This window comes from Scyliorhinus torazame, chromosome 10 (genome assembly GCF_047496885.1).
Source record: "Scyliorhinus torazame isolate Kashiwa2021f chromosome 10, sScyTor2.1, whole genome shotgun sequence".
In the NCBI taxonomy this organism is placed as follows: Eukaryota; Metazoa; Chordata; class Chondrichthyes; order Carcharhiniformes; family Scyliorhinidae; genus Scyliorhinus; species Scyliorhinus torazame.
In genome coordinates this window covers 203,396,246-203,421,669 of record NC_092716.1, presented here as the reverse complement: position 1 = coordinate 203,421,669, position 25,424 = coordinate 203,396,246, and the positions used below count along the sequence as shown (strand labels likewise).

At 47.3% G+C, this 25,424-nt stretch overlaps 1 protein-coding gene across 2 annotated transcripts in view; it reads right to left on the bottom strand.

Annotated features, from left to right (window-relative positions):
* The window catches only part of qser1 (glutamine and serine rich 1), a 269,834-nt gene that overhangs the window by 60,885 nt on the left and 183,525 nt on the right, over positions 1 to 25,424 (bottom strand). For both annotated transcript variants that reach the window (XM_072466268.1, XM_072466269.1), the window contains exon 6: positions 247 to 363. In XM_072466268.1, coding sequence (XP_072322369.1) covers positions 247 to 363 — 117 coding nt within the window. The remainder of the gene's footprint in view (positions 1 to 246; positions 364 to 25,424) is intronic.

Sequence of the window (25,424 nt, the reverse complement as noted above, 5' to 3'; positions counted from 1 at the left end):
TTGAATATGTCTAAAATTGGATTTTAGAATATCCTGTATTTTAAGATGATTCTTTAAATGCATCAGATCTGTTTAAGCTTCATCAGGCCATGTTTCAAGATAATAGACATTTTTTTTTAACCAAATGCTACTTTCAGGTTTTCATTATAATGTGCGCAACACAAAAAATTTGAAATAAAAAGCTACATTGCTCACCTTATATCAAGTCATTGAGCATATTACATAAATGATTAAGATTCCACTTACGCTGTTGGTTGCAGAAAACTGCCTCCGTCCATCTTTTATTTCAGGCATGAATTTTTGTAACAAAGCTTTTTGTACCTTCCATATAGCAGGAGGTTCTCTACCTGTATTTAAGGCCACCTACAACAAACAACTTGGCATTAGAAAGAAAAACAATAAAGCAGTTTCCTTTTCAATTACTGTTTTGTATCAATGCCTGGATGAGCTCAAAATCAGTATGAAAATCCAAACTGTGCACATTTAAAACATTCAAAGTGCAACTAAATCAACTATCCTGTATATTCAGATTTTTGAGCACAGGACGATACTGATTTGGGGAAGGAATAGGTGCTGGGGGAAGGGAAAAAACAGCAATGAGTCAAAACGTCTTCCTCAAAATTACACAAACCTGCTTTCAAATATTAGTATATTTCAACTTTATTCAAGGGATATGCTGATTTTATATTAATGCCATTAACCATTGTAAAATTTAAAAAAACTATGCCCAAGCGCTGTCTCCAGGTAACATTGTCATGAGCATTAGCTTAATAAAAGGAGACAAAGTAATCTCAACAATACTTAGCATCTCTAGCAAATTGCAGACTTTTTGATCTAATCAACTTCCACTTGCATTGTAATTTAACATAGGAATACTTTGAAGGTGCTGCAGAGAAGTATAATCATACAAAGCCCAATGCAGAGCTGAAGGAGAATCTATAAAGAGCAGTAAGATCTCAGTAGAAGTTGCATGTTTTAAGGTTTTAAAATATTCAAAGTGATTAAAGTAGGAAAACTCAAACTTATGATAAGGTTGCCCAGCAAAGTAGCTGTTCAGTCTACAGCACATTTTCATAACAATTTAAGAGTTCTAGCATATGTGTTTAGGTCAGACATAAACTTTGGGCAGGATTCTCCATCCCGGGATGCCTGGAATGCGTTCCCCAATGTGGAGAATCGGGCGTCGGGGGAAAATCGGGATCGGTGCCAGGTGCCGATCCAAATGCAATGCTCCAAATCCCTGCTGGCGGCATGAATAAAGTCTTAATGATCCATTTGCATCGATTTAGCGGCCTGGCACCCTATGCTCCAGTCTTTCATGATTCTCTGGTACCCGCGGCCGAGAATCACGTGTGCGCGATCACTTGTGGTCTCTACCAGCATGAACAAAGAACATAGAATATACAGTACAGAAGGAGGCCATTCGGCCCATTGAGTCTGCATCGATCCACTTAAGCCCTCATTTCCACCCTATCCCCGTACCCAATAACCCCTCCCAACCATTTTGGATACGAAGGGCAATTTAGCATGGCCAATCCACCTAACCTGCACGTCTTTGGACTGTGGGAGGAAACCGGAGCACCCGGAGGAAACCCACGCAGACACGGGGAGAACGTGCAGACTCCGCACAGTGACCCAGTGGGGAACCGAACCTGGGACCCTGGTGCTGTGAAGCCACAGTGCTATCCACTTGTGCTACCGTGCTGCCCACAAAAAAGACATGGGGAGAATGTGCAAACGTCACACGGACAGTGACCCAGGGCCGGGAATCGAACCCGGGTCCGCAGTGCTGCAGTCCCAGTGCTAACCACTATACCACATGGCCGTGGTCCGCCATGCCACGACCACGCTAGTAGAGACTATCCTAGGCAGCCCCCCCCCCTCCAAACAATGCACTGCCTACCCACTTCTCCTCTACCAGACCTCCCACCGCACCACCACGCACTCCTGTAATAGGGGACCCTCTCCAGGGACAACTGTAATGGGGCACCCAGGCAATCAGGGGTTGGGGGCTGCTGTGGGACCTGACTATTGGACCACCCGCTCAAGATGGCAGCCCGAAGGTGCAGTGGTTAGCACTGCATCCTCACGGCGGCAAGGTTCCAGGTTCGATCCCGGCTCTGGGTCATTGTCCATGTGGAGTTCGCACATTTCCCCCGTGTTTGCGTGGGTTTCGCCCCCACAACCCAAAGATGTGCAGGGTAGGTGTATTGGCCATGCTAAATTGCCTCTTAATTGGAAAAGATGAATGGGTACTCTACATTTTTTTTAAAATAGCAGCCCGATAGCCGGATTCCCTGGTAATGCTGGTATTCCATGCCATGCATAAATTTACATGTTGTGGAACACTGAATTGCTTATCGGTTTGAACTCCCAGTGGGAGTTTAAACCGGTTGCAATTCAGCTCAGGCAGGTAAACATAGTTTCCCAAACGGAGAATCCAGCCCTTTATCTTTCCAGTAACTTCAAAAACTATGCAAATGTTTAGCCAACAGGCTTCATAACTAAACTGATCCTGCAGAGTTTGCCTTGGATGGTGACCAAACACCCCAAATATAGCACAAGACACTTCAGTGAATCAAGGCACAGCTGCCTCAGTTTACTCATTGTTATAACCCCCACAGGGATGACCAGATTAATCTCCCCTTGAGCCTTGTGGGGTACGAGCTCCCCTGAGAGACGGAGGCCCATCAGCAGGATCAGGACCTTAAAAGCAGGCCAGGTAGGAGCCGAGCTGCAGAGTAGACCTGACTGGGACAGAGATTGTTACTTATAAATACTTTCCCTCTGATAATAAACCATTCCTTTGACTCACCTCCCCAGGCTCCTCTGACGATTAAATTGGCGACGAGAATAAAGCAGAAGTCAGTCAGTCAGTGCTGCTAACTATTCGGAGCACAGCCACCTCACTTGACAAAGGAGTAAAGTTTGCACTATTTTGGCAGACTCGATGCATTTGATGCAGGTGTAGAAGGCTGGACTTAGTAAGTGTATGCGCTATATTTTTTAAGCCAAACGCTATCGTAGGGGACGATTGCCTGACAGTAATTCTTCGGACTGTGGGGCCCCCACTTTCAGCATCATAAAGAGCCTGACATACCCCACAGTCCCAGACTCCCAAGACATTCGAAAAGCTAGTGGTGCTTGTGGCAAGCTACTCTGATCCCAAGCTGTCAGTTATCGTACAGAGGTACCGATTTAATATGCCTGAGAGGACCCTAGGGGAGTCAGTTACTGGGATTTTGGCGCAATTGCACAAATTGGCAGAGTTTTGAGACTATGGGACATCCCTTCCAGAGATGCTATGGAGCCGCTTTGTATGCGGACTAAATAATATGGTGACTGAGCACAAATTGTTGGCTGAGTGGTTGCCGGACTTAGAAAAGGCTGTTGATTAACAAAATCACAAACGTGAGTTCCAGTGGCAGCTATGAAGGAGTAAGTCGCACATTTGGTGGCTTCTACTCTGGACGGACTTTTTGACCTCCCCCGCCCCCCCCCCCCCCCCCCCGATTTTCTACCGGACTTGAATTGTAAAACTGATGACAGAGGCAATTGTGTACTGAATTCCCACATCGGTGCATGGAGAGAAGAACTAGAAGTGCTCGTAAAGGCAGAAACAGAACGACAGAGAAGGCTTGGGCTGAAGCTGCAGCAGGAGACAGCATGGCGGAGGACCAGACCTCTGGTTTGTCGACCCAGCGGTCAACGGAGCGGCTGATGCAGTTATTCAGGAAGGCTTTGCTAAGCAGAAATGGGACTGCTTGGACCCGATGAAAGAGTCAATTGAGCGGCTGGAGTTTAGTTTGGACGCCCAAGATCGGGTGATCCAGAAGGTAGAGAAGGCGCTGGCTGAGCAGGAGGAACATCAAACTGCGGTGGAGTTGGAGGTGGGTATGCTGAGAGACCAGCAGAAGAAGCTTCTGGAGAAGGTGGAGGGCCTAGAGAATAGGTCCCGCCAACAGAACTTGAGAATCGTTGGGCTCCCGGAGGGGTCCGAAGGAGCAGACGCTGGGGCATACATCGCAGACATGTTTGAGAAGCTGCTGGGGGATGGGGCATTCTCCTGGCCCTTGGAGGTGGACAGGGCTCACAGAGCACTCGCGAGGAAGCCGCGAATGGGAGACCCCCCCCGAGCGCAAAGGTGGTGAGATTCCACAGGTACTTGGATAAGGAGCGCATTCTACAGTGGTTCAAGCAGACACGGAGCTATAAGTGGGACAACAGTATCCTGCGGGTTTACCAAGACCTGAGTGGCCAGAAGAGCAGGCGTCTACCAGATTAGGTCGATCCTTTTTAAGAAAAAGGTGAAGTGCAGACCGTCTCTGGGTCGTAGGGGCTGGTTTAGCACAGGGCTAAAGAGCTGACTTTTAAAGCAGACCAAGGCAGGCCAGCAGCACAGTTCAATTCCCGTACCAGCCTCCCAAAACAGGCGCCGGAATGTGGCGACTAGGGGCTTTTCACAGTAACTTCATTTGAAGCTTACTTGTGACAATAAGTGATTTTCATTTTCATTTCATGGGTGACGCACGACGAACAGCACTTTTATTTCGAGTCACCCGAGGACACGCTGGACTTCGCGAAAAAGGACTGGTGGTGGACTGAGAAATTTTGAACTTTGCTGCAATGTTCTTGTTTTTTTTTCTGTTCTTTTACAAAAAAAGTTTCTTGTTTTTTGTTTTGTGGAAGCGGTTTGTAATGCCTTTTGCATTGATTTGGGACCAGAGGTAGAGCTGAGTGAGTTAAGGTTTTCAGTTGCACTGCTGGGGGGGTGGAGGTGTGCTTGTTTAGATCTTGGTGTTTTTCTGTCGGGCAATTGTGTGGGGATTGTTTGATGTTGGAGTATGTTTGTATGGCAGAGGGGGGGGCTGGTAAATGTTCTGCTGACGAGGGAGGGACTTGAACTGAGGGACAGAGAGGAGGTTGGGGGCGGAGGCTGCCTGGGGTGTAGCGGTGGAGGCACTGAGCATGGGCTGGAGGTGGGCCCAATAAAGGGGATGGCTGATTGGCAAAGGGGGGGGGGGGGGGGAGGGCAATGAGCCCCCCACCTTGGCTGATCACCTGGAATGTTCGAGGGTTAAATGGGCCGGTCAAAAGGGCATGATTGTTTGCGCATCTTAGGGGACTGAAGGCGGACGTGGTAATGTTGCAGGAGACGCACCTTAGAGTAACTGACCAGATTAGATTGAGGAAAGCCTGGGCTGGGTCAGTCAGGTCTTTCACTCGGGACTTGACTCAAAGACTAGAGGGGTCGCGATCCTGATCAATAAGCGGGTGATGTTTGAGGCGGGTAGAATAGTCTTGGATGTGGGAGGTCGGTACATTATGGTCAGTGGGAAACTGGAGGGGGTGCAGGTGGTATTAGTAAATGTGCATACGCCAAATTGGGATGATGTGGAGTTTATAAAGAGGATGCTGGGGAAGATACCGGACCTGGACTTGCACAGGTTGGTATTGGGAGGGGACTTCAACACAGTTATTGACTCTGGCTTGGACCGGTCAAGCTCTAAAACGGCAGGGTGCCAGCAATGGCAAAGGAACTAAAAGGATTCATGGAGCTGGTAAAGGAGATACTACAGATTAATAGGAGGTATGCGGAGACACCAGAAGCAGTGCTTTTAAGGGAATGGCAGAGGCTACAGGCGGAGTTTGGCTTGTTAATCACAGGGAGGGCGGTGGAGCAGTTGAGAAAGGTGAGGGGGGGGCGATCTATGAGCATGGAGAGAAGGCCAGCAGAATGCTTGCACAGCAGCTTAGCAAGAGGGAGGCGGCCAGGGAGATAGGGAAAGTAAATGACGAAAATGGGAACCTGGTTGGAGATTCAGCAGGGGTGAATAAGGCGTTTAAGGATTTCTACAGTAGGCTGTACAGGTCGGAACCCCCTACGGGGCCGGAGGGGATGAGGCACTTCTTGGGAGGGGCTGAATTTCCCCAAAGTGGACGGGGAGCTGGTAGAAGGGCTGGGGGCCCCGATCGGGTTTAAGAGATAGTGGAGGGTCTGAAAGCCATGCAGTCGGGTAAAGCCCCGGGGCCTGACGGGTACCCAGTGGAGTTTTATAAAAAGGACTCTGGGATATTGGAGCCGGCGTTGATAAGGATGTTCAATGAGGCAAGGGAAAGAGGGGTGCTGCCCCCGACGATGTCACAGGCCACGAATTCGCTGATTCTGAAGCGGGCCAAGAACCCGGAGCTGTGTGGGTCCTACAGGCCGATTTCCCTGTTGAATGTGGATGCTAAATTGCTGGACAAAAGTTTGTCCTCCAGGATTGAGGATTGTGTTCCGGACGTTATTGGGGAGGACCAGACAGGGTTTGTTAAGGGTAGGCAGTTGGTGGCCAATGTAAGAAGGTTGTTAAACGTGATCATGATGCCCCCGGAAGGTAGGGAGGTGGAGGTAGTGATCGCAATGGACGCAGAGAAGGCTTTTGATCGGGTAGAATGGGATTATCTGTGGGAGGTACTGGGATGGTTCGGATTTGGGCGGGGCTTTATTGACTGGGTCAGGTTGCTGTATCAGGCTCCTGTGGCAAGCGTACGGACGAATAGGACAACATTGGGCTATTTTAGACTACACCGGGGGACTAGACAGGGATGCCCCCTCTCCCCACTGTTGTTCGCGCTAGCTATAGAGCCGTTGGCAATTGCTCGGAGAGCCTCAAGGGGCTGGAAGGAGCTGGTCCGGGAGGGGGGTAGAGCACAGAGTCTCGTTCTATGCAGACAACCTGTTACTGTATGTATTGGACCCAATTGAGGGGATTGAAGAAATCATGAGGATTATAGGGGATTTTGGCCGGTTTTCAGGGTATAAGCTAAATATGGGGAGAAATGAGATGTTTGTGGTCCAGACAAGGGGACAGGAGAGGCGATTGGGGGGAGTTGCCGTTTAGATTAGTAGGGGGAAGCTTTAGGTACCTAGGCATTCAAGTGGCGCGGGAATGGGACCGGCTGCATAAATTAAATCTGGCCCGACTAGTAGACCAAATGAAGGACGATTTTCGGAGATGGGACGCGCTTCCATTGTCACTGGCTGGGATGGTGAAGATGATGGTCCTCCCGAGATTCCCGTTTGTGTTTCAATGTCTCCCCATCTTCATTCCGCGGTCCTTTTTTAAACGGGTCAACAAAGTGATCACTGGCTTCGTTTGGGCAGGCAAGTCAGGAAGGTTATGCTCGTCCGAATTTCCGAGGCAGACATCCGCTTCAAGAGAAGAACATGCGTTTTCTATGCCATGGAAGTTACATACTTGGAGTATCGTATGGATCGGGATGGACCACACCCAGTAAAGGATAAGGTGTTGGTGATTAGGCAAGCCCCACTCCAGAAATCAGGACAAAGTTACCAACATTCCTAGGTCTCGTAAACTATTAAGGGAAATTTATTCCTGGCCTAGTGGCCATCTTTGCCGCGCTGCATGCATTGCTGAAGCACCAAGGATGGGTGCGCAGAGCGCCTCAGGAGGAAGTTTTTGCCAAGGAAAAGCAGCAGCTAATGTCGTCCTGATTATTGACACATTACAACACCTCCCAAGACTCTTTTGCTGACATGTGATGCCTCGCCTTGGAGCTGTACTGTCCCACCACATGGCTGATGGAAGAGAAAGGTCGACAGCATTCAAATCATTGGCTGCTGTGGAGCGCAATTACGCCCAAATAAAAAAAGAGCTGGCATTTGTATTCGCGGTGAAGAAATTTCATCAGTACGTGTATGGCCATCGATTCACCACTGTGACAGACCACAAGCCATTGCTAGGGCTTTTTAAAGAGGACAAGGCAATCCCACCAATAGTGTCTGCCCTGATTGTGCGCTGGGCCCTGTTGCTAACGGCATATGTACACCCTCGAGCATCGTCCAGGTGTGCAAATTGCAAATTCATTGAGCAAGCTCCCATTGCCGATGCGCCTCCCTATCTCCATCGAGAGCAGATGAAGTTGTTTTGACACTGAACTTTACGGACACCTTGCCGGTCACCGTGATACCTGACGGGACGCAAAAAGACTCCATATTGGCAAAAGTACACCAAATCGTCTTACATGGGGTCAGCAAGGTAAGTTGCCCGAAGAACTACTGGCCTTTGAAACTATAATGTAAGAGCTCAATGAGGAAGATGGTATCCTTCTGGGGAGGGGGGGCTCGATTTGTGGTCCAACACCAGGGTTGAGACGCCATCCTTCAGGACCTGCGGTGAAGAAATTTCATCAGTACGTGTATGGCCATCGATTCACCACTGTGACAGACCACAGGCCATTCATGGGTGTCAAAAATGACGATGTTAGCCCACAGCTATGTGCAATGGCCAGGCCTGGATGGCGCGATCGAATGACTGGCCCAACAATGCACCACATGCCAGGAACAGCAGAAACCTGTTAGCCACCCCGCTGTATCCTTGAAAATGGCCAGACTGGCCTTGAGTGCACCTACACGCGATTTTGCCAGACCTTTCCAAGGGTCAATATTTCTACTCATGGTTGACGCCCATTCCAAGTGGCTGGAAGTCCACCGGATGTTGCCACCATGTCGAAGGCTACAGCTGAGAAGCTACAGCTCTCCTTCAGCACCCATGGCATTCCGGAGGTGTTGGTCACTGACAATGGCACCCCTTTCACCAGCAAAGAGTTTGAGTGGTTTAAGAAGACAAACAGGGTGTGGCACATCCACATAGCCCCGTATCACCCTTCCTTGAACTGGCTAGCCGAGCGAGCAGTGCAAACCTTCAAGAGAGAAATGAGAAAACAGGCCACAGGGTCTGTAGAGATGCAAATAGCAAGACTTTTGTTCAGACCACACCGCATATTGTATCGTCCCTTGCGCCGCACCAACAGACCTCTTGATGGGCCAGAGTCTCAAGACCTGCCTCAGCCTCATGTACCCAGATATTGGCGAGAACCTATGACATGGCCAGGACCTGCAGGGCAAAGCAAAGGCAGGCGGACGCGGACAAGGAATTTCAAACTAGGAAACGCAGCCCGATGGATCCCAGGGACAGCAGACCGGTTTGGTTTTGTGTCAGGTGAAAACTGGGGAACAGACAGTGCGGAAGCACTGTAATAACCTTAGGAGCAGGGGACCAACACTAGGTCAGACCCCACCAGAGGAACTGTCTTCCAGCCATGTTGCCCCGACATATGGGAGCATCACCCACGGAGGGCCATGACACTCTGAGGAGACCCAGGCATCTGACAGCAACCTGGCCAGGGATCAGTTGCCAGTGGTGGTATCCCCAGGCAGTCACCGAGGAAACGGCATTCCCTGACCTGTTATAGGCCCCCGACCAAGCCCCACAGCCACTGGAAGTGCAGTCCCAGCGAAGAGGAGCAGGTGCCGTCCTGCTTTATCTTCTTCGGAGGGGGAGGGATGTTATAACCTTATGAGACTCACGGGGACAACCAGATTAATATCTCTGTAAGCCTCATGGAGCACGAGCTCCCCCGCTGAGGGGCGGAGGCCCATCAGTGGGATAGTTAACTCAGGACCTTAAAAGCTGTCCAGGTTGGAGCCGAGCTGCAGAGTAGTCTCGTGTGAGACAGGGACTGTTACTTTCAACTACTTTACTTTTGGTAATAAACCATTCGTTTGACTCACCTTCCCCGACTCCACTGTGACCATTAAACCCATCATTCTCAAACTCCTAAAATAATTTCTAAGTAAATGTACAGAAAGACTTAACTTGGGAGTTTATTTTGTATCACAATTGCTTAAAATACTACTTTTAAAGTTTTTCATATTCTGACCAACCGATCACAGTTACAGGAAAATTAGGGGGAGGCAATACTGCAGCGGCATTGTCACTGAACTAGTAATCTGAGACCCAGAGTAAGGTCTGAGCATCCGGGTTCAAATCTCACCAGGTAGATGGCAAAATGTAAATTCAATAAAAAGCTGGAATTAAAGTCTAACGATGACCATGAAACCATTGTCGATTGTCGTAAAAATCCATCTGGTTCACTGGATAGGAAGTATGCCTTTCTCACCTGATCTGGCCTACATATGATAAACAAAAGTTATCTTCATGGTTATGAACTATGCAGGCCACAATACATTTAAAGTGCTACAATTAAAATACCAGATTCTGACTAATTGGCACTCAATTTCCAATAGCCAAACTATATAAAGCAAACTCGCCGGAATAGGTAGACTTCAAGAACATATCCTTTTTTATTATAAATTTAGAGTACCCAATTAATTTTTTCCAATTAAGGGGCAATTTTGCATGGCCAATCCACCTACCCTGCACATCTTTGGGTTGTGGGGGCGAAACCCACGCAAACACAGGGAAAATGGGCAAACTCCACACGGACAGTGACCCAGAGCCGGGATCGAACCTAGGACCTCGGCGCCGCGAGGCAGCAGTGCTAACCACTGCGCCGCCCGATGAAGAACATATCCTGACTGAATGTAGTAATATCTCTTGAGGGTCAGCAGAAAGATAAAAATGAAACTGTACTGGAAATTGCTGCTTAATGCCATCTATCCCCACTATATCAAAAACTGACTTGAGAAAATTTAACTGCACTAAATCACCATACTAGCAGGATTTCTAAGAATCTCTTGACCTAGCCCGTCATCATTTGTTGTAATGCAATCATATGTTAAAAATATGTATTGCTGAAAGAAAATGCAGTCTTTTTAGTTATGTACCCTGACAAAACTCAAAATGCCTTCAGCCAAATGACTAGGGAAATATTTTATATCTACGTACTCATCTACGGCTATTTGGTCGATAATCAGTTCAAGATGTTGCAAAATGAGAACATTCCCATGTATTATATAATTAAGTTAATGATTGCAAGACTTAACTATTAACTTCGCCTTGGAGTTCCAAAACTAATTTATAACTATTTCGAAGGAAAATGGCAATTATTCTGACAAAGTTTGCAAGTAGACACACTTAATCTTCTCAGTCCATTCTATTGAAATCTTCATTAGTAAATTTTAAAATGGTTTTCTTCTCCAAGGAACGCAAGCAAGAAAAACTGATTCAAATACCACTACGGTTCTTAGAATCCTTTTAAAACTTCCACCATATTAATTATACCAGCAAAAACAAAATAGTTGCTTTACCAATTATTTCACTGATTTTCAGTCCTCATCACACAACTGTAAGTTAACAATTTTTTATTCACATTGTGGACCTTGTGTTGCCCTTTTGTGTATTTTCTTTTTCTTTCATTTTCATGTACTAAATGTGATCTGTTTGAGCTGCTCGCAGAAAAATACTTTTCACGGTACACGTGGCAATAAACATATCCAATCCAATCTAAATATTCCTTTCGGCACAACTACTCCATTAAGGTTTTTACATGTTGCCATGATGACTTAATCATTTTGAAGTATTAACTTCATTAATAGGCCACACCCTTCAGAAGCCTTGAAGTTAAATAGATTGAAATCTATACTTGGACTTGTGAAATAACAATTGTTTTTCTGCATAATCATAGCTTTGTTTTCAGAAAAACAGCAAAACCTTGCATCACAAAACTCTAGTCATGAAGCACTTATGAAAATAGAGAAACAGATTTGTAACACAAAGTCAAGGCAACGTGTTGTGGAAATATTAAGAAAAAGGCCAATGCAGACTTTGAACTGAAGTGTGATCAAGTGATTTGCATTAGCTTATAAATGGATTTGCTACCAAAAGGATAACTAGTGATTATGTTGTGCCTTTGTCACTAAAAATCATCTCAAGGTGCTTCACAAGAGTGTTATCAGCCAATATTTGAAATCAAGCCACAGAAAGAGATATTCAGAGAGATAACCAAAAGTTTGGTGAAAGTGTGAGGTTTTAAGGAGCATCTTAAAGGAAGAGAGAGCGCAAGGACTTAAAAGGAAGGAATTCCAGAGCTTGGGGCTTAGATAGCCGAAAACATGGTAGCTAGTGGTAGAATAGAGAGCTTTATTGTCCATGCAAGAGTGGAAATTTATCTTTGGCTTCACCTTCAGAACATATAACCATACCGTTATTAGTTAAAACAGTAAATATTTCATGTATACCTACGTTATACATTTGTGCATATATAACCTACATATCATACAAACATAACATATTGCATTCTGCCATTTAAAGCACTTACAGTTAAAATAAATAAAAGCAGTAAGTTAAATTTACATTGTTATTGAATAAGCTTATGGCATTGGGAACAAAAGGCCACTTGAACAGACAGCGATTGGCATTCTAAAATGCTGACCCAAAGGAAGCCTTTCAAATTGATGATACAAAGTGAAAGGGGTCACCAATGATGGCCTGAGCTTTTGTCTTAACTGCATTGTTAAATAAAATTATCGAGTTGTGTTTGCTCTCTACCAATGATTATACCTGCAGCGTTGGCAATTCTGGCCAGCTTACTTTTGCATTTCACAGTCAGGTTACCATACCAGACTGTCTTATTGAATGTTAAAATACTCTCCACCAGACATTTGTATACCTTCTCTAAAACATCTTGACTCACTCCAAACTTTAATTAAAAACAGATGCCGACTAACCTTTTTAAAGATTGTGTATACTCTGAATCTTAGCTTCTGGCCTATACGTATTTCCAAATACTTGAAACACTTTACAACCTCTATTGGTTGATCATTAAGATACAGAGATTCACATAAAATCATATCATCTGCATACTTTAATAAGTATTAGTTTCCTGGATTCTCATCTTGTTGGCGTATATGGAAAATAACAGGTGACAGGTCACAGCCCTGAGGAGCACCTGTGTTGAAAATCAGTTCATTAGATAAAAAGCCATTCATAAAAACAAGCTCAGGGCGATCAATAAGAAAATCCCATATCCAATGAATTTAGGCCTGCCTATACGTTCAGAGTGAACATTTGCATTGTAATGAACATTTAAAAAAATAAATTTAGAGTACCTAATTATTTCTTTTCCAATTAAGGGGCAATTTAGCGTGGCCAATCCACCTAACCTGTATATCTTTGGGTTGTGAGGGTGAAACCCACGCAGCCACGGTGAGAATGTGCAAATTGTATTGAATGTTGAACTAAAAATCAATAACTAAGACACACAAAAGATTTTGACTGTTGGAGGTGATTAGTTATCGGGTTCACTGGAGAAAGGGAAACCCTATGTAATAATAATAATCTTTATTGTCACACGTAGCCTTACATTAAATCTGCAATGAAGTTACTGTGTAAAATGCTTTGTAAGTAAATTGTAGGGGATCAGGATCATCTGAAACTGACTAGGTGAGGTGGTTACTAATGACTCTCCATACATCTAGCTAGGTGATTTGAACATTCTGAATTCTCCCTCCGTGTACCCTGTAGCCACCTAAAATGGCTGATGCCCTATTAATTTGGCCAAAACCCGATTTAAAATGGCTCACCGAAAAGGCTGATGGGAAAAGCAGCCAACAGGACACAAACGGACAGCTGCAGACAGAATAGCGTATTCGGCTCTGGGAAAGTCGGCCCAGATCGATACTCAGGACCATTAGCAGCACATCAACCCAGACATCTGCAGTTTAATCGGCTATCCCCGGGAACAATTGCAACATATTAGCAATTGAATGCCGGGCCAGACCTGTCGGCGCCTGCAGTGGCCGAAACAAAGACAGGTGAACGACCACCCACCGATCGAGGAATCGCCCCGTTATTGGATATATCGAACCCAGTGATTGGGTACAAGTCCAATCACTTGGGACTCAGGGTCAAGGGCCGCCCCGAGAGGCGGGAAGCCCCGGGACCCTATAAAGTGAGGGGCCAAGTTCAGATCACTCTCTCTCCCTTCTTCGCCTGCTCGAGACCTTCGCAAGAACATTCACCAGAAACAGTAAGTTTGACTCCAGCGATCGCTACCCGATAAAGACTCCTAGCCATCGACCCGTATCAGCCTTTTTGAATCCCGCGGGCTAGATCCGATTCGATAAGCCACTCGTTTCCCTGACCTGGTGGGCCCTTCCTAAAGTTAAGTATTGGCCAGTAGTGGTAGGTTTCTATATAGATATTAGGATTATTGTATAAGCATTACTTGTTGTATATAATAAATGACCGTTGATTTCAATCTTACTAAGCGGTGTGCTGACTTATTAATCATAACTCGAGCTTGAACCACGTGTCGGTATCAGAAATATACCTGGCGACTCGTGAGCAAAGGTGACAATCAGAGCTAATAAACTAAGGCTAAAAAGAGCAACAACCCGTACAGGTGCCGGAATATGGCGAATAGGGACGTTTCACAGGAACTTCATTGCAGTGTTAATGTAAGCTTACTTTTGAAATAAAGATTATATTATATTAAACAGCCACAGGTCTAGAATCATTAAATGATTTGGCTCCTGGCTTCTCAGACACATGTCTGATGACTGATGCTTCCCAAATATTTAGAACAGTATAAACAGGGCAGCACGGTGGCGCAGTGGTAGCACTGCAGTCTCAAGGCGCCGAGGTCCCAGGTTCGATCCCGGCTCTGGGTCACTGTCCGTGTGGAGTATGCACATTCTCCCCGTGTTTGCTTGGGTTTCACCCCTACAACCCAAAGATGTGCAAGGTAGGTGGATTGAACATGCTAAATTGCCCCTTAATTGGAAAAATGAATTGGGTACTATAAATTAAAAAAAAAAAATTAAAATGTTTTTTTTTTTTTTTTTAAAAGAACCGTATAAACATCCAAGAAAAATTGAAATAATTGTGAATACTCCTTTAAACTGATGAGTATATTCTTTCAGTACTTTACCCCATAGTCCATCGGTACCGGGAGCTTTAAATTCTGATAATTGTATAGGTGAATAAAGAAGGATTCTCTCATATGCCTTGTTACATTCATTTCTAAAATCAACCACATCAAATCTTACATAAAATTGAAGATGATCATTTGTAGGACAGTCCACAATCGAATTGTTTTTTCTGTGCCTACCTGTCATTGTGGTGAAGTTGGGAAGGCATAAAAAGTCAAAATTGGAGAAGTGCAGATTTCCCATGTATGGCATGAGGAGGATAAACAACAACACCTCCTCCAAGATATTCCTCAATACTATACTAAGAACACAGGAGGGAGATAGAGAACCTAGTGGAGTGGTGTAACGACAACAATCTCTCCCTCAACGTCAGCAAAACTAAAGGGCTGGTCATTGACTTCAGGAAGCAAAGTGTCGTACACACCCCTGTCTGCATCAACAGGACCCAGGTGGAGATCATATATAACATACAGTGCAGAAGGAGGCCATTCGGCCCATCGAGCCTGCACCGATCCACTTAAGCCCTCACTTCCACCCTTTCCCCGTAACCCAATAGCCCCTTCTAACCTTTTTTTGGTCACTAAGGGCAATTTATCTTGGCCAATCCACCTAACCTGCACGTCCTTGGATTGAGAGAGGAGGCCGGAGCACCCGGAGGAAACCCACGCAGACACGGGGAGAACGTGCAGACTCCGCACAGACAGTGACCCAGCGGAAAATTGGACCTGGGACCCTGGCGCTGTGAAGCCACAGTGCTATCCACTTGTGCTACCGTGCTGCAGTTTCAAATTCCTAGGTGTGCACATCACCAACAAGCTGTCCTGATCCACCCACGTCGATGCTACAACCAAGAAAGTACAACGCCTATATTTTCTCAGGAACTAAGGAAATTCGGCATGTCCACATTGACTCTTACCACCTTTTACAGATGTACCATAGAAAGCTTCCAATCTAGTTGCATCACAGCCTTGTATGGCAACTACTCGGCCCAAGAACATAAGAAACTAGAGAGTCGGGAACACCGCCCAGTCCATCACACAAACCCGCCTCCCATCCATTAACTGTCTACATCTCCCACTGCCTTGGGAAAGCGGGCAGCGTAATCAAAGACCCCTCCCACCCGGCTTACTCACTCTTCCAACTTCTTCCATCGGGCAGGAGAGACAAAAGTCTGAGAACAGGCACTAACAGATTCAAAAACAGCTTTTTGCCCGTTGTTACCAGACCCTCTTATGGACTGATCTGACCTCTTCACATATCTTCTCCACTGAGTAGTACCACACTCCTGTATGCTTCACCCGATGCCTGTGTCTACATGTTTACATTGTGTATTTTATGTTTGTCCTATGAATTTTCTTTTCATGTATGGAATGATCTGTCTGAGCTGGACACAGAACAATACTTTTCACTGTACCTCGGGACACGTTACAATAAACAATCCAATTCCAAAAAGACAGGGGGGGGGGGCGGGGGGCAGAGAGACTTAAAAGCAAGGATGATGATTTTAAAATTGAGGCGTTGCCGGACTGGTAGATAGGTTAGCAAGCACAGGTGATGGATGATCCAGAGTTGGGGTGAGATAAGGTATGACAACTGAATTTTCAAAGTTTATGCAGGGTGGCTGAACAGGAGACCTTTGGTATAGTCTAGAGGTAACAATGGCATGGATGAGGGCATCAGCAGCAGATGAACTGAAGGCAGGGATGGAGTTAGGCTATGTTACGGAGGTGGAAGTAAGGTATGTTTTGGTGATGGGAGCTAATACGTAATAGGAAACTCATCTCGGGGTCAAATACATCCCCGAGGTTGCAAACTGCTTCAGCTTCAGAGAATTGCCAGGGAGGGGGATAAAATCGATGGCTAGGGAACAGAATTTTTTGGAGGGACCAAAGACAATGGCTTTGGTCTTCCAAATGGTTAGCTGGAAGAAATCTCTGCTCATGAGATAAGAAACAGGTGCAGTTGACCATACCATCCCTCAATCCTGCTCTACCATTGAATACAATGATTGATCATCAGTCTTAATTCCATTTTTTGGTCTGTTCCCCATACCCCTTGATTCCTAGAACTAAAAATATCTCTATCTTCGTCTTAAATATATTCAACAATGGATCATCCACAATCCATGGATGGTTCTAAAGATGTACAACCCTTTAAATGAAAAAAAAAAAAAATCTCGTCTTAGTCCTAAATGATTGGCCCCTTTTCCTGAGATTGCACCAGTTCTAGATTCCCCAGCCAGGGGAAATAACTTCTCAGGTGTCTAACCTTTCAAGCTCCATCAACATCTTATATCTTTCAATTAGATCACGATTCATTCTTCTGAACTCCAATTTTCTCAGCCTCTCTTCAAAGCACAGCCCCCTCATCCTAGGAACCATACTAGTGAACCTTCACTCAACTGTCTTCACTGCAAGCATATCCTTTCTTAAATATGGAGACCAAAACTGCACTGTAGGTATGGTCTCACCAAGGCCCTATACAGCTGTAGCTCGTCTTCCCTACTTGCATTCACCACCTCCTTTTTCATTTAAGGCCAACAGGTAATTCACCTTCCTAATTGCTTGCTGTACCTGCATGCTCATTTTGTGATCCTTGGACAAATGCACTTAAAGTTCCACACCTTTTAAAAAAATATCGTGCTCTTTTATTCTTATTACGATCCTAAAGTGAACAACATCATGCTTTCCCACAATATACACCATCTATCACCTTGTTGCCTACTCACTTATCTTTGCAGCCTTGTTGTGTCCTCCTAAGTTTGTATTCCCACCTAGCTTGGTATTGACAATAAACTTGGATTATTCAATCGAAAGTAGCTGTGGCAGGATATTCATCTCGCCATTGGAAGCCGGCTGGTTAGATAGTAAACCAATCCGCGCCAGCGTGGTTCCCAATTGTTGCCTCTCCCGTGATTCAACGATTGAGTCGCACTCGTGTGAGACGCAGCCAGTAGATCGCGCCCCTTACCGCGGTAGCATAGTGGTTAGTACTGTTGCTTCACAATGCCTGGTTTGGGTCACTGTCTGTGCAGAGTCTGCACATTCTCCCTGTGCCTGCGTGGGTTTCCTCTGGGTTCTCCGGTTTTCCTCCCACAAGTCCCGAAAGACGTGCTGGTTAGGTGAATTGGACATTCTGATTTCTCCCTCAGTGTACCCGAACAGGTGCCAGAGTGTGGAAACTAGCGGCTTTTCGCAGTAACATCATTGCAGTGTTAATGTAAGCTTACTTGTGACACTAATAAAGATTATTCGCACCCATTTACATTTGCTTTGTCTTTCTATCGCTGGCCCTCTGACCAACCCCAACGCTCCATGCCCCTCCATCAGATATAAATCTGATCTTAAGACCATAAGACAATAGAAGCAGAATTAGGCCACTCAGCCCATCGAGTCTGCTCCGCCAATCAATCATGGCTGATATTTTTCTCATCCCCATTCACCTGCCTTCTCCCCATAACCCCGGATTCCCTTATTAATCAAGAACCTATCTATCTCTATCTTAAAGACACTCAGTGATTTATGCGGCAGAGTTCCACAGATTCATCACCCTCTGGCTTAAGAAATTCCTCCTCATCTCGGTTTTAAAGGATTGTCCCTTTAGTCTTGAGATTGTCTCCTCTGATTCTAGTTTTTCCTACAAGTGGAAACATCCTCTCCACGTCCACTCTATCCAGACCTCGCAATATCCTGCAAGTTTCAATAAGATCTCCCCTCATCCTTCTAAACTCCAACGAGTACAGACGCAGAGTCCTGAACCGTTCCTCATACGACAAGCTGTTAATTCCAGTGATCATTTTTGTGAACCGCCTCTGGACCCTTTCCAAGGCCAGCACATCTTTCCTTGGATATGAGGCCCAAAACTGTTCACAATACTCCAAATGGGATCTGACCAGAGCCTTATACATCTTCAGAAGTACATCTGTGCTCTTATATTCTAGCCCTCTTGACATGAATGTTAACATTGCATTTGCCTTCCTAACTGCCAGCTGAACCTACATGTTAACCTTAAGAGAATTGTGAACAAGGATTGCCCAAGTCCCTTTGTGCTTCTGATTTCCTAAGCATTTCCCCATTTAGAAAATAGTCTATGCCTAAATTCCTCCTTCCAAAGTGCATAACCTCACACTTTTCCACATTGTATTTCATTTACCACTTCATTGCCCACTCTCCTAGCTTGTCCAAATTCTTCTGCAGCCCCCTTGCTTCCTCAATACTACCCGTCCCTCTACAGATCTTTTTATCGTCTGCAAACTTAACAACAGTGCTTTCAGTTCCTTTTTCAAGATCATTAATGTATATTGTGAAAAGTTGTGATCCCAGCACAGACCCGAGCCACTAGTCACCGGCTGCCACCCTGAAAAAGACCCCTTTATCCCCACTCTCTGCCTTCTGCCAGTCAGCCAATCCTCTATCCATGCCAGGATCTTACCCGTAACACCATGAGCTAACTTATTGAACAATCTCCTATGCGGCACCTTGTCAAAGGCCTTCTGGAAATCGAAGTAAATCATGTCCACTGGCTCTTCTTTGTCTAACTTCCTTGTTACCTCCTCAAAGAACTCTTAACAGATATGTCAGACATGACCTCCCTTTGACAAAGCCATGCTGACTCAGTCCTATTTTATCATGCACTTCCAAGCACTCTGCGATCTCATCTTTAATAATGGACTCTAAAATTTTACCAATGACCGAAGTCAGGCTAACCAGCCTATAATTTCCCATCTTCTGCCTCCCTCCCTTCTTCAACAGTGGTGTTACATTAGCCATTTTCCAGTCCTCTCGACCCTTCCTGCCTCCAGTGATTCCTGAAAAATCACCACCAATGCCTCCAAATCGCCTCAGCTATCTCTGTTTGAACCCTGGGGTGTAGTCCATCCGGTGCAGGGGACTTATCCACCTTCAGACCGTCTGACCCTATTTCCAGTTCTCTCCAGCTTTGACAAAGAGTCATCCAGACTCAAAATGTTAGCTCCCTTTTCTCTACACAGATGCTGTCAAACCTGGTATCTGAGTCCAGTATCTTCTGTTTTTGTTTCTGATTCCAGCATCCGCAGTAATTTGCTTGAATTTCATTTTTTTTTTGTAAAATATTTTATTGAGGCATTTGTGATTTTATAACAGCAACAGTAAACGATAGACAAACAGCTATAAACATAGTGCAAAGACCATCTACCTCCCTCACAGATCCCACCTTCCTTGAACAGTAATCTAGACTAAACCCTTCCCCTCCGCTGACAGTTAATTTTCTCTAAAGAAGTCTGCAAACGGCTGCCGCCTCCGGACGAACCCTAGCGTAAACCCTCTTAGGGCGAACTTCATTTTCTCAAGACTGAGAAAGCCAGCCATGTCATTGACCCAGGTCTCTGATTTCAGGGGCTTTGAGTCCCTCCATGCCAACAGTATCTGTCGCTGGGCTACCAAGGAGGCAAAGGCAAAGACGTCGGCCTCTCTCGCCCCCTGGATTCCTGGGTCTTCTGACACTCCGGAAATCGCCACCTCTGGACTCAGTGCCACTCTAGTTTTTAACACAGTGGACATGACATCTGCAAACCCCTGCCAGAATCCCCTAAGCTTCGGACATGCCCAAAACATGTGGACATGGTTCGCTGGCCCTCCCGCACACCTGTCTTATATCCAAAAAAACTTGCGCATCCGGGCCACTGTCATGTGTGCCCGATGAACGACCTTAAATTGTATCAGGCTGAGCCTGGTGCATCATGTGGACGTGTTGACCCTGCTTAACACATCCGCCCAGACACCTACCTCCATCTCTCCCCCTAACCTATCCTCCCATTTGTGCTTTAGCTCCTCTATCTGCGTTTCCTCTGACTCCACGAGTTCTTTATAGATATCGGAGACCTTCCCCTCTCCCACCCCTACTCTAGAAATTACCCTATCTTGTATCCCCCGTGGCGGTAGGAGCGGGAAGGTTGGAACCTGCCTTCGCAAGAAGTCCCGAACCTGCAGATATCTGAACCCATTCCCTCCCGTCAACGCAAACACCTCCTCTAACTCCCTCAAGCCAGGGAAGCTCCCATCTATAAACAAATCTCCCGATCCCTGTTCTCTGCCATCCCCGAAACCCTCCATCTAGTCGCCCTGGGGCAAACCGATGGTTGCTACAGATTGGAGCCCAAACCGATGCTGCCTCCGCTCTCACGTTTCCTCCAATGCCCCCAGACTCTCAGGGCTGCCACTATCACCAGGTTTGTGGAGTACCAGGCCGGCAAGAACGGCAGAGGTGCCGTGATCAATGCCCCTAAACTCGTGTCCTTACACGATGCTGCCTCCACTCGCTCCCACACCGACCCTTCCCCCACTACATCACGGCTATATTTGCCGCCCAGTAATAGTTGCTAAAGTTCGGCTGTGCCAGCCCACCCTCCTCCCGGCCACGCTCCAGCATCACGTTCTTCACTCACGGGGTTTTACCCGCTCAAACAAAACCAGAGATCACCTTATTTACCCACTTGAAAAAGGCCTTTGGGATAAACATAGGAAGGCACTGAAAAACAAACAGGAATCTCGGGAGGACCGTTATTTTCACTGTCTGTACCCTCCCTGCCAGTGATAACAGGGGCATATCCCACCTTCGGACGTCTTCTTTCATTTGTTCCACGAGCCGGGTCAAGTTTAGTTTATGTAACAGCCCCCCATCTCGTGCCACCTGGATCCCTAAATAACGGAAGCTTCCTCCCACCACTCTGAACGACAGCTCTCCCAGTCTCCTCTCCTGCCCCCTTGCCTGGATCGCAAACATCTCGCTTTTCCCCATGTTCAATTTGTACCCCGAAAAACGGCCAAATTTCCCGAAAATCCTCATGATCTCTCCCATCCCCTCTAATGGGTCGGAAACATACAGGAGCATGTCGGCGTACAGCGAGACTCTGTGTTCCACCCCACCCTGGACCAGCCCCTGGAAGCTCTTAACGCCATAGCAAGTGGCTCAATGGCCAGAGCAAACAGCAACGGAGAGAGGGGGTATCCCTGCCTAGTCCCCCGGTGCAGTCTAAAATAGCCTGACGGCAGACGGTTCATTCGAACATTCGCCTCTGGTGCCTGGGACAGCAGCCTGACTCAGTCGATGAAACCCCGGCCAAACCAGAACTGCCCCAACACCTCCCACAGATAGTTCCAATCCACCCGGTCAAAGGCCTTCTCTGCGTCCATTGCGACCACCATCTCCACCTCATTTCCCTCTGGGGGCATCATGATTACATTCAAGAGCCTTCTAACGTTGGCCATTAGCTGCCTACCCTTAACGAACCCCATCTGGTCTTCCTCTATCACCTCCAGGACACAGTCTTCTATCCTGGAGGGCAAGATTTTAGCGAACAGTTTGGCATCAATGTTCAACAGGGAGATCGGCCTGTAAGACCCGCATAGCTCAAGGTCCTTCTCCCGCTTCAAGATCAGTGAGATTGAGGCCTGTGACATTGTCGAGGGAAGAACACCACGTTCCCTTGCCTCGTTAAACACCCTCACCGACAGTGGGCCCAGCATCTGAGACCTTTTTATAAAATTCCACTGGGTAACCATCTGGTCCTGGGCAGCACGGTAGCATTGTGGCTAGCACAATTGCTTCACAGCTCCAGAGTCCCAGATTCGATTCCGGCTTGGGTCATTGTCTGTGCGGAGTCTGCACATCCTCCCAGTGAGTGTGTGGGTTTCCTCCTGGTGCTTCGGTTTCCTCCCACAGTCCAAAGGTGTGCAGTTTAGGTGGATTGGCCATGATAAATTGCCCTTAATGCCCAAAATTGCCCTTAGTGTTGGGTGGGGTTACTGGGTTATGGAGATAGGGTGGAGGTGTTGACCTTGGGTAGGGTGCTCTTTCCAAGAGCTGGTGCAGACTCGATGGGCCGAATGGCATCCTTCTGCGCTGTAAAATCTATGATAATCTAATTCTATGACTGCATAGCCTCCAGTCCATCTGCTATTTCTTCAATCCCTTTCGGGGCTCCCAGCCCTTCTACCAATCCTTCGCCCACCTTCGGGAACTCCAGCCCTCCCAGAAATTGTCTCATTCCTTCCACTCCAGCTGGGAGTTCCGACTCATATAGCCTACTGTAAAACTCCTTAAACACCCCATTGACTCCTGCTGGGTCCAAGATTGTGTTCCCTCCTCTGTACTTCACTCTCCCTATCTGCCTCCCTTTTCCTGAGCTGGTGCGCAAGCATTGTACTGGCCTTCTCTCCATGCTCATATATCGCCCCCCTCGCCTTCATCAACTGCTCCACCACTTTCCCCATAGATAACAAGCCAAATTCCACCTGTAGCCTCTGTTGTCCCTTCAGTAATCCTGCCTCCGGGGCCTCCACATACCACCTGTCTACCAGAAGTATTTCCCCGACCAACCTATCCGTCTCTGCCCTCTCTTCCTTCTCCCTATGGGCCCCGAATCAAAATCAGCTCCCCTCTGACCACTGCCTTCAGTGCGTCCCAAATCATTGCTGCTGAGACCTCTCCCGTATCGTTAATGTCTAGGTAGTTTTGGATGGATTCCCTCACCCACCCGCACACCCCCTCGTCCGCTAACAGTCCTACATCCAATCTCCATTGCGGACGCTGACCAACCTCCTTGCTCACCTGTAGGTCCACCCAACGTGGAGCATGGTCCGAGACAGCAATCGCCGAATACTCGGTGTCAACCACCCCCGCCAGTAAAGCTCGGTTCAAAATAAAACAGTCGATCCGGGAGTATACTTTATGTACATGTGAGAAGGAGAACTGCTTCGCTCTTGGCCGTCCAGACCTCCATTGGCCTGCCCCACCCATCTGTTCCATGAACCCCTTTGCCGGCACCCTGTCTGTCCTTGAACTCGACCGGACCAGCCTTGGGTAAATGAAGTCCCCCCCCCCCCCCCCCCCCATGATCAGCTTGTGTGAATCCAAATCCGGGATCTTCCCTTACATCCGTCTTACAAATTCCACATCACCCCAGTTTGGTGCGTAGACATTCACAAGCACCACCGGCAACCCTTCCCGCTAACCATGGTATATCTACCCCCACATCCGCAACTATTCTCCCCGCCCCAAATGACACTCGCTTATTAATGAGGATCGCGACCCCTATAGTCTTAGAATCCAGCCCCGAGTGAAATACCTACTCGACCCACCCCTTCCTCAGTCTGGTCTGGTCAATTACCCTCAGGTCCCCCCCCCCGATCAACCACCCCCTTCTTGGGCCAGCCTTCATCTAGTGTCCCGCGCTCCCTTCGGCCAGCCCCCAGGTAGCCTTCATCCCCGACCTCCCATTTATCTCCAAGCAACAGTCCCTCCTCTGTCAGCAGAGCAATCAACGCCCCCCCCCCCCCCCCCCCCGGATCAACCACCCCCTTCTTGGGCCAGCCTTCAGCTAGTGTCCCGCGCTCCCTTCGGCCAGCCCCCAGGTAGCCTTCATCCCCGACCTCCCATTTATCTCCAAGCAACAGTCCCTCCCCTGTCAGCAGAGCAATCAACCCCCCCCCCCCGCCGATCAACCACCCCCTTCTTGGGCCAGCCTTCAGCTAGTGTCCCGCGCTCCCTCCCCCCCTCCCCCAATGGCACCAGACATCTTACCTCCTATTGGTCCCTCCCCCTCCCCCCACTCGGACACATATTCAAAAGGCACATTTCCACCCAAACACAACCAAAAAAAACCATCAAAGATTCACCCACCCTTCCCCCACTAGTATGAAGTTAACTCACAAAATTTAGCAACGGCCCAAAACAAACGATACAAAAAGGTGTTTCTCATGCAGTGCAAAAGAAAGATCAATTTTAGTAGAGTCCCTACAGTAGAGATCAGTCACCTCAGTCTCTAGCTAGACCGTTGCTCTTCACAAAGTCCATTGCTTCATCCGGCGACTTGAAATAAAATTGCCGCTCTTCATTGGTGACCCATAAACGAGCTGGATAAAGTGGACTAAACTTCACATTCCTCTTGAAAAGTGTCGATTTCACTCGGTTGAATCCCGCTCCTCTTGGCCAGGTCCACACCCAGATCCTGGTAGATGCGCAGAATGTCATTCTCCCACTTATAGCTCCGCGTCTGCTTGGCCCAACGCAAAATCTGTTCCTTATCCAGGAATCTCTGCATTCGTACCACCATCGCCCTCGTGAGCTCATTCACCCGCGGCGACCTCGCAAGCGTTCTGTGCGCTCTGTCCACCTCCAGGGGTCTAGGAAACGACCTATCGCCCATTAACTTCTTGAGCATATTCGCCACATAAGCCCTTGCGTCCATTCCCTCACGTCCCTCAGGGAGGCCAACGATCCTCAAGTTCTGCCGGCGGGACCTATTCTATAGGTCCTCCACCTTGTGTTGCAGCCTTTTCTGGTGCTCTTTCATCAGCCCCACCTGTGCCTCCAGCGCAGTTGTGTGTTCCTCATGCTCAGCCACCGTTACCTCCACCTTCTGGACCGCCCGATCTTGGGCTTCCAGTTTCTGCTCCACCCGAGTGATCGGCTCCCTGATCGGGCCCAGGCATTCCTTTTTTGGTTGGCAAAGCCCTCCCAAATAAACTCCACTAACTGGTCCGGTGTCCACTGGGCCGTCGAGGCAGCACCCTGCAGATCCGCCATGCTTTCCTTTGCTGAAGAGTCTACACGTGCCTGCTCGATTCGGTTCTTCCTTCCTCTACTCTGCTTCTGTACCGTGTCTCCATATACTGGGTGGGATTCCTCCTCAGTCTCATCCACCACCGACCCCCTCAAACAAAATCCCGAAAAAAGTTTTGGGGAAAAGGTCCAAAAAGTC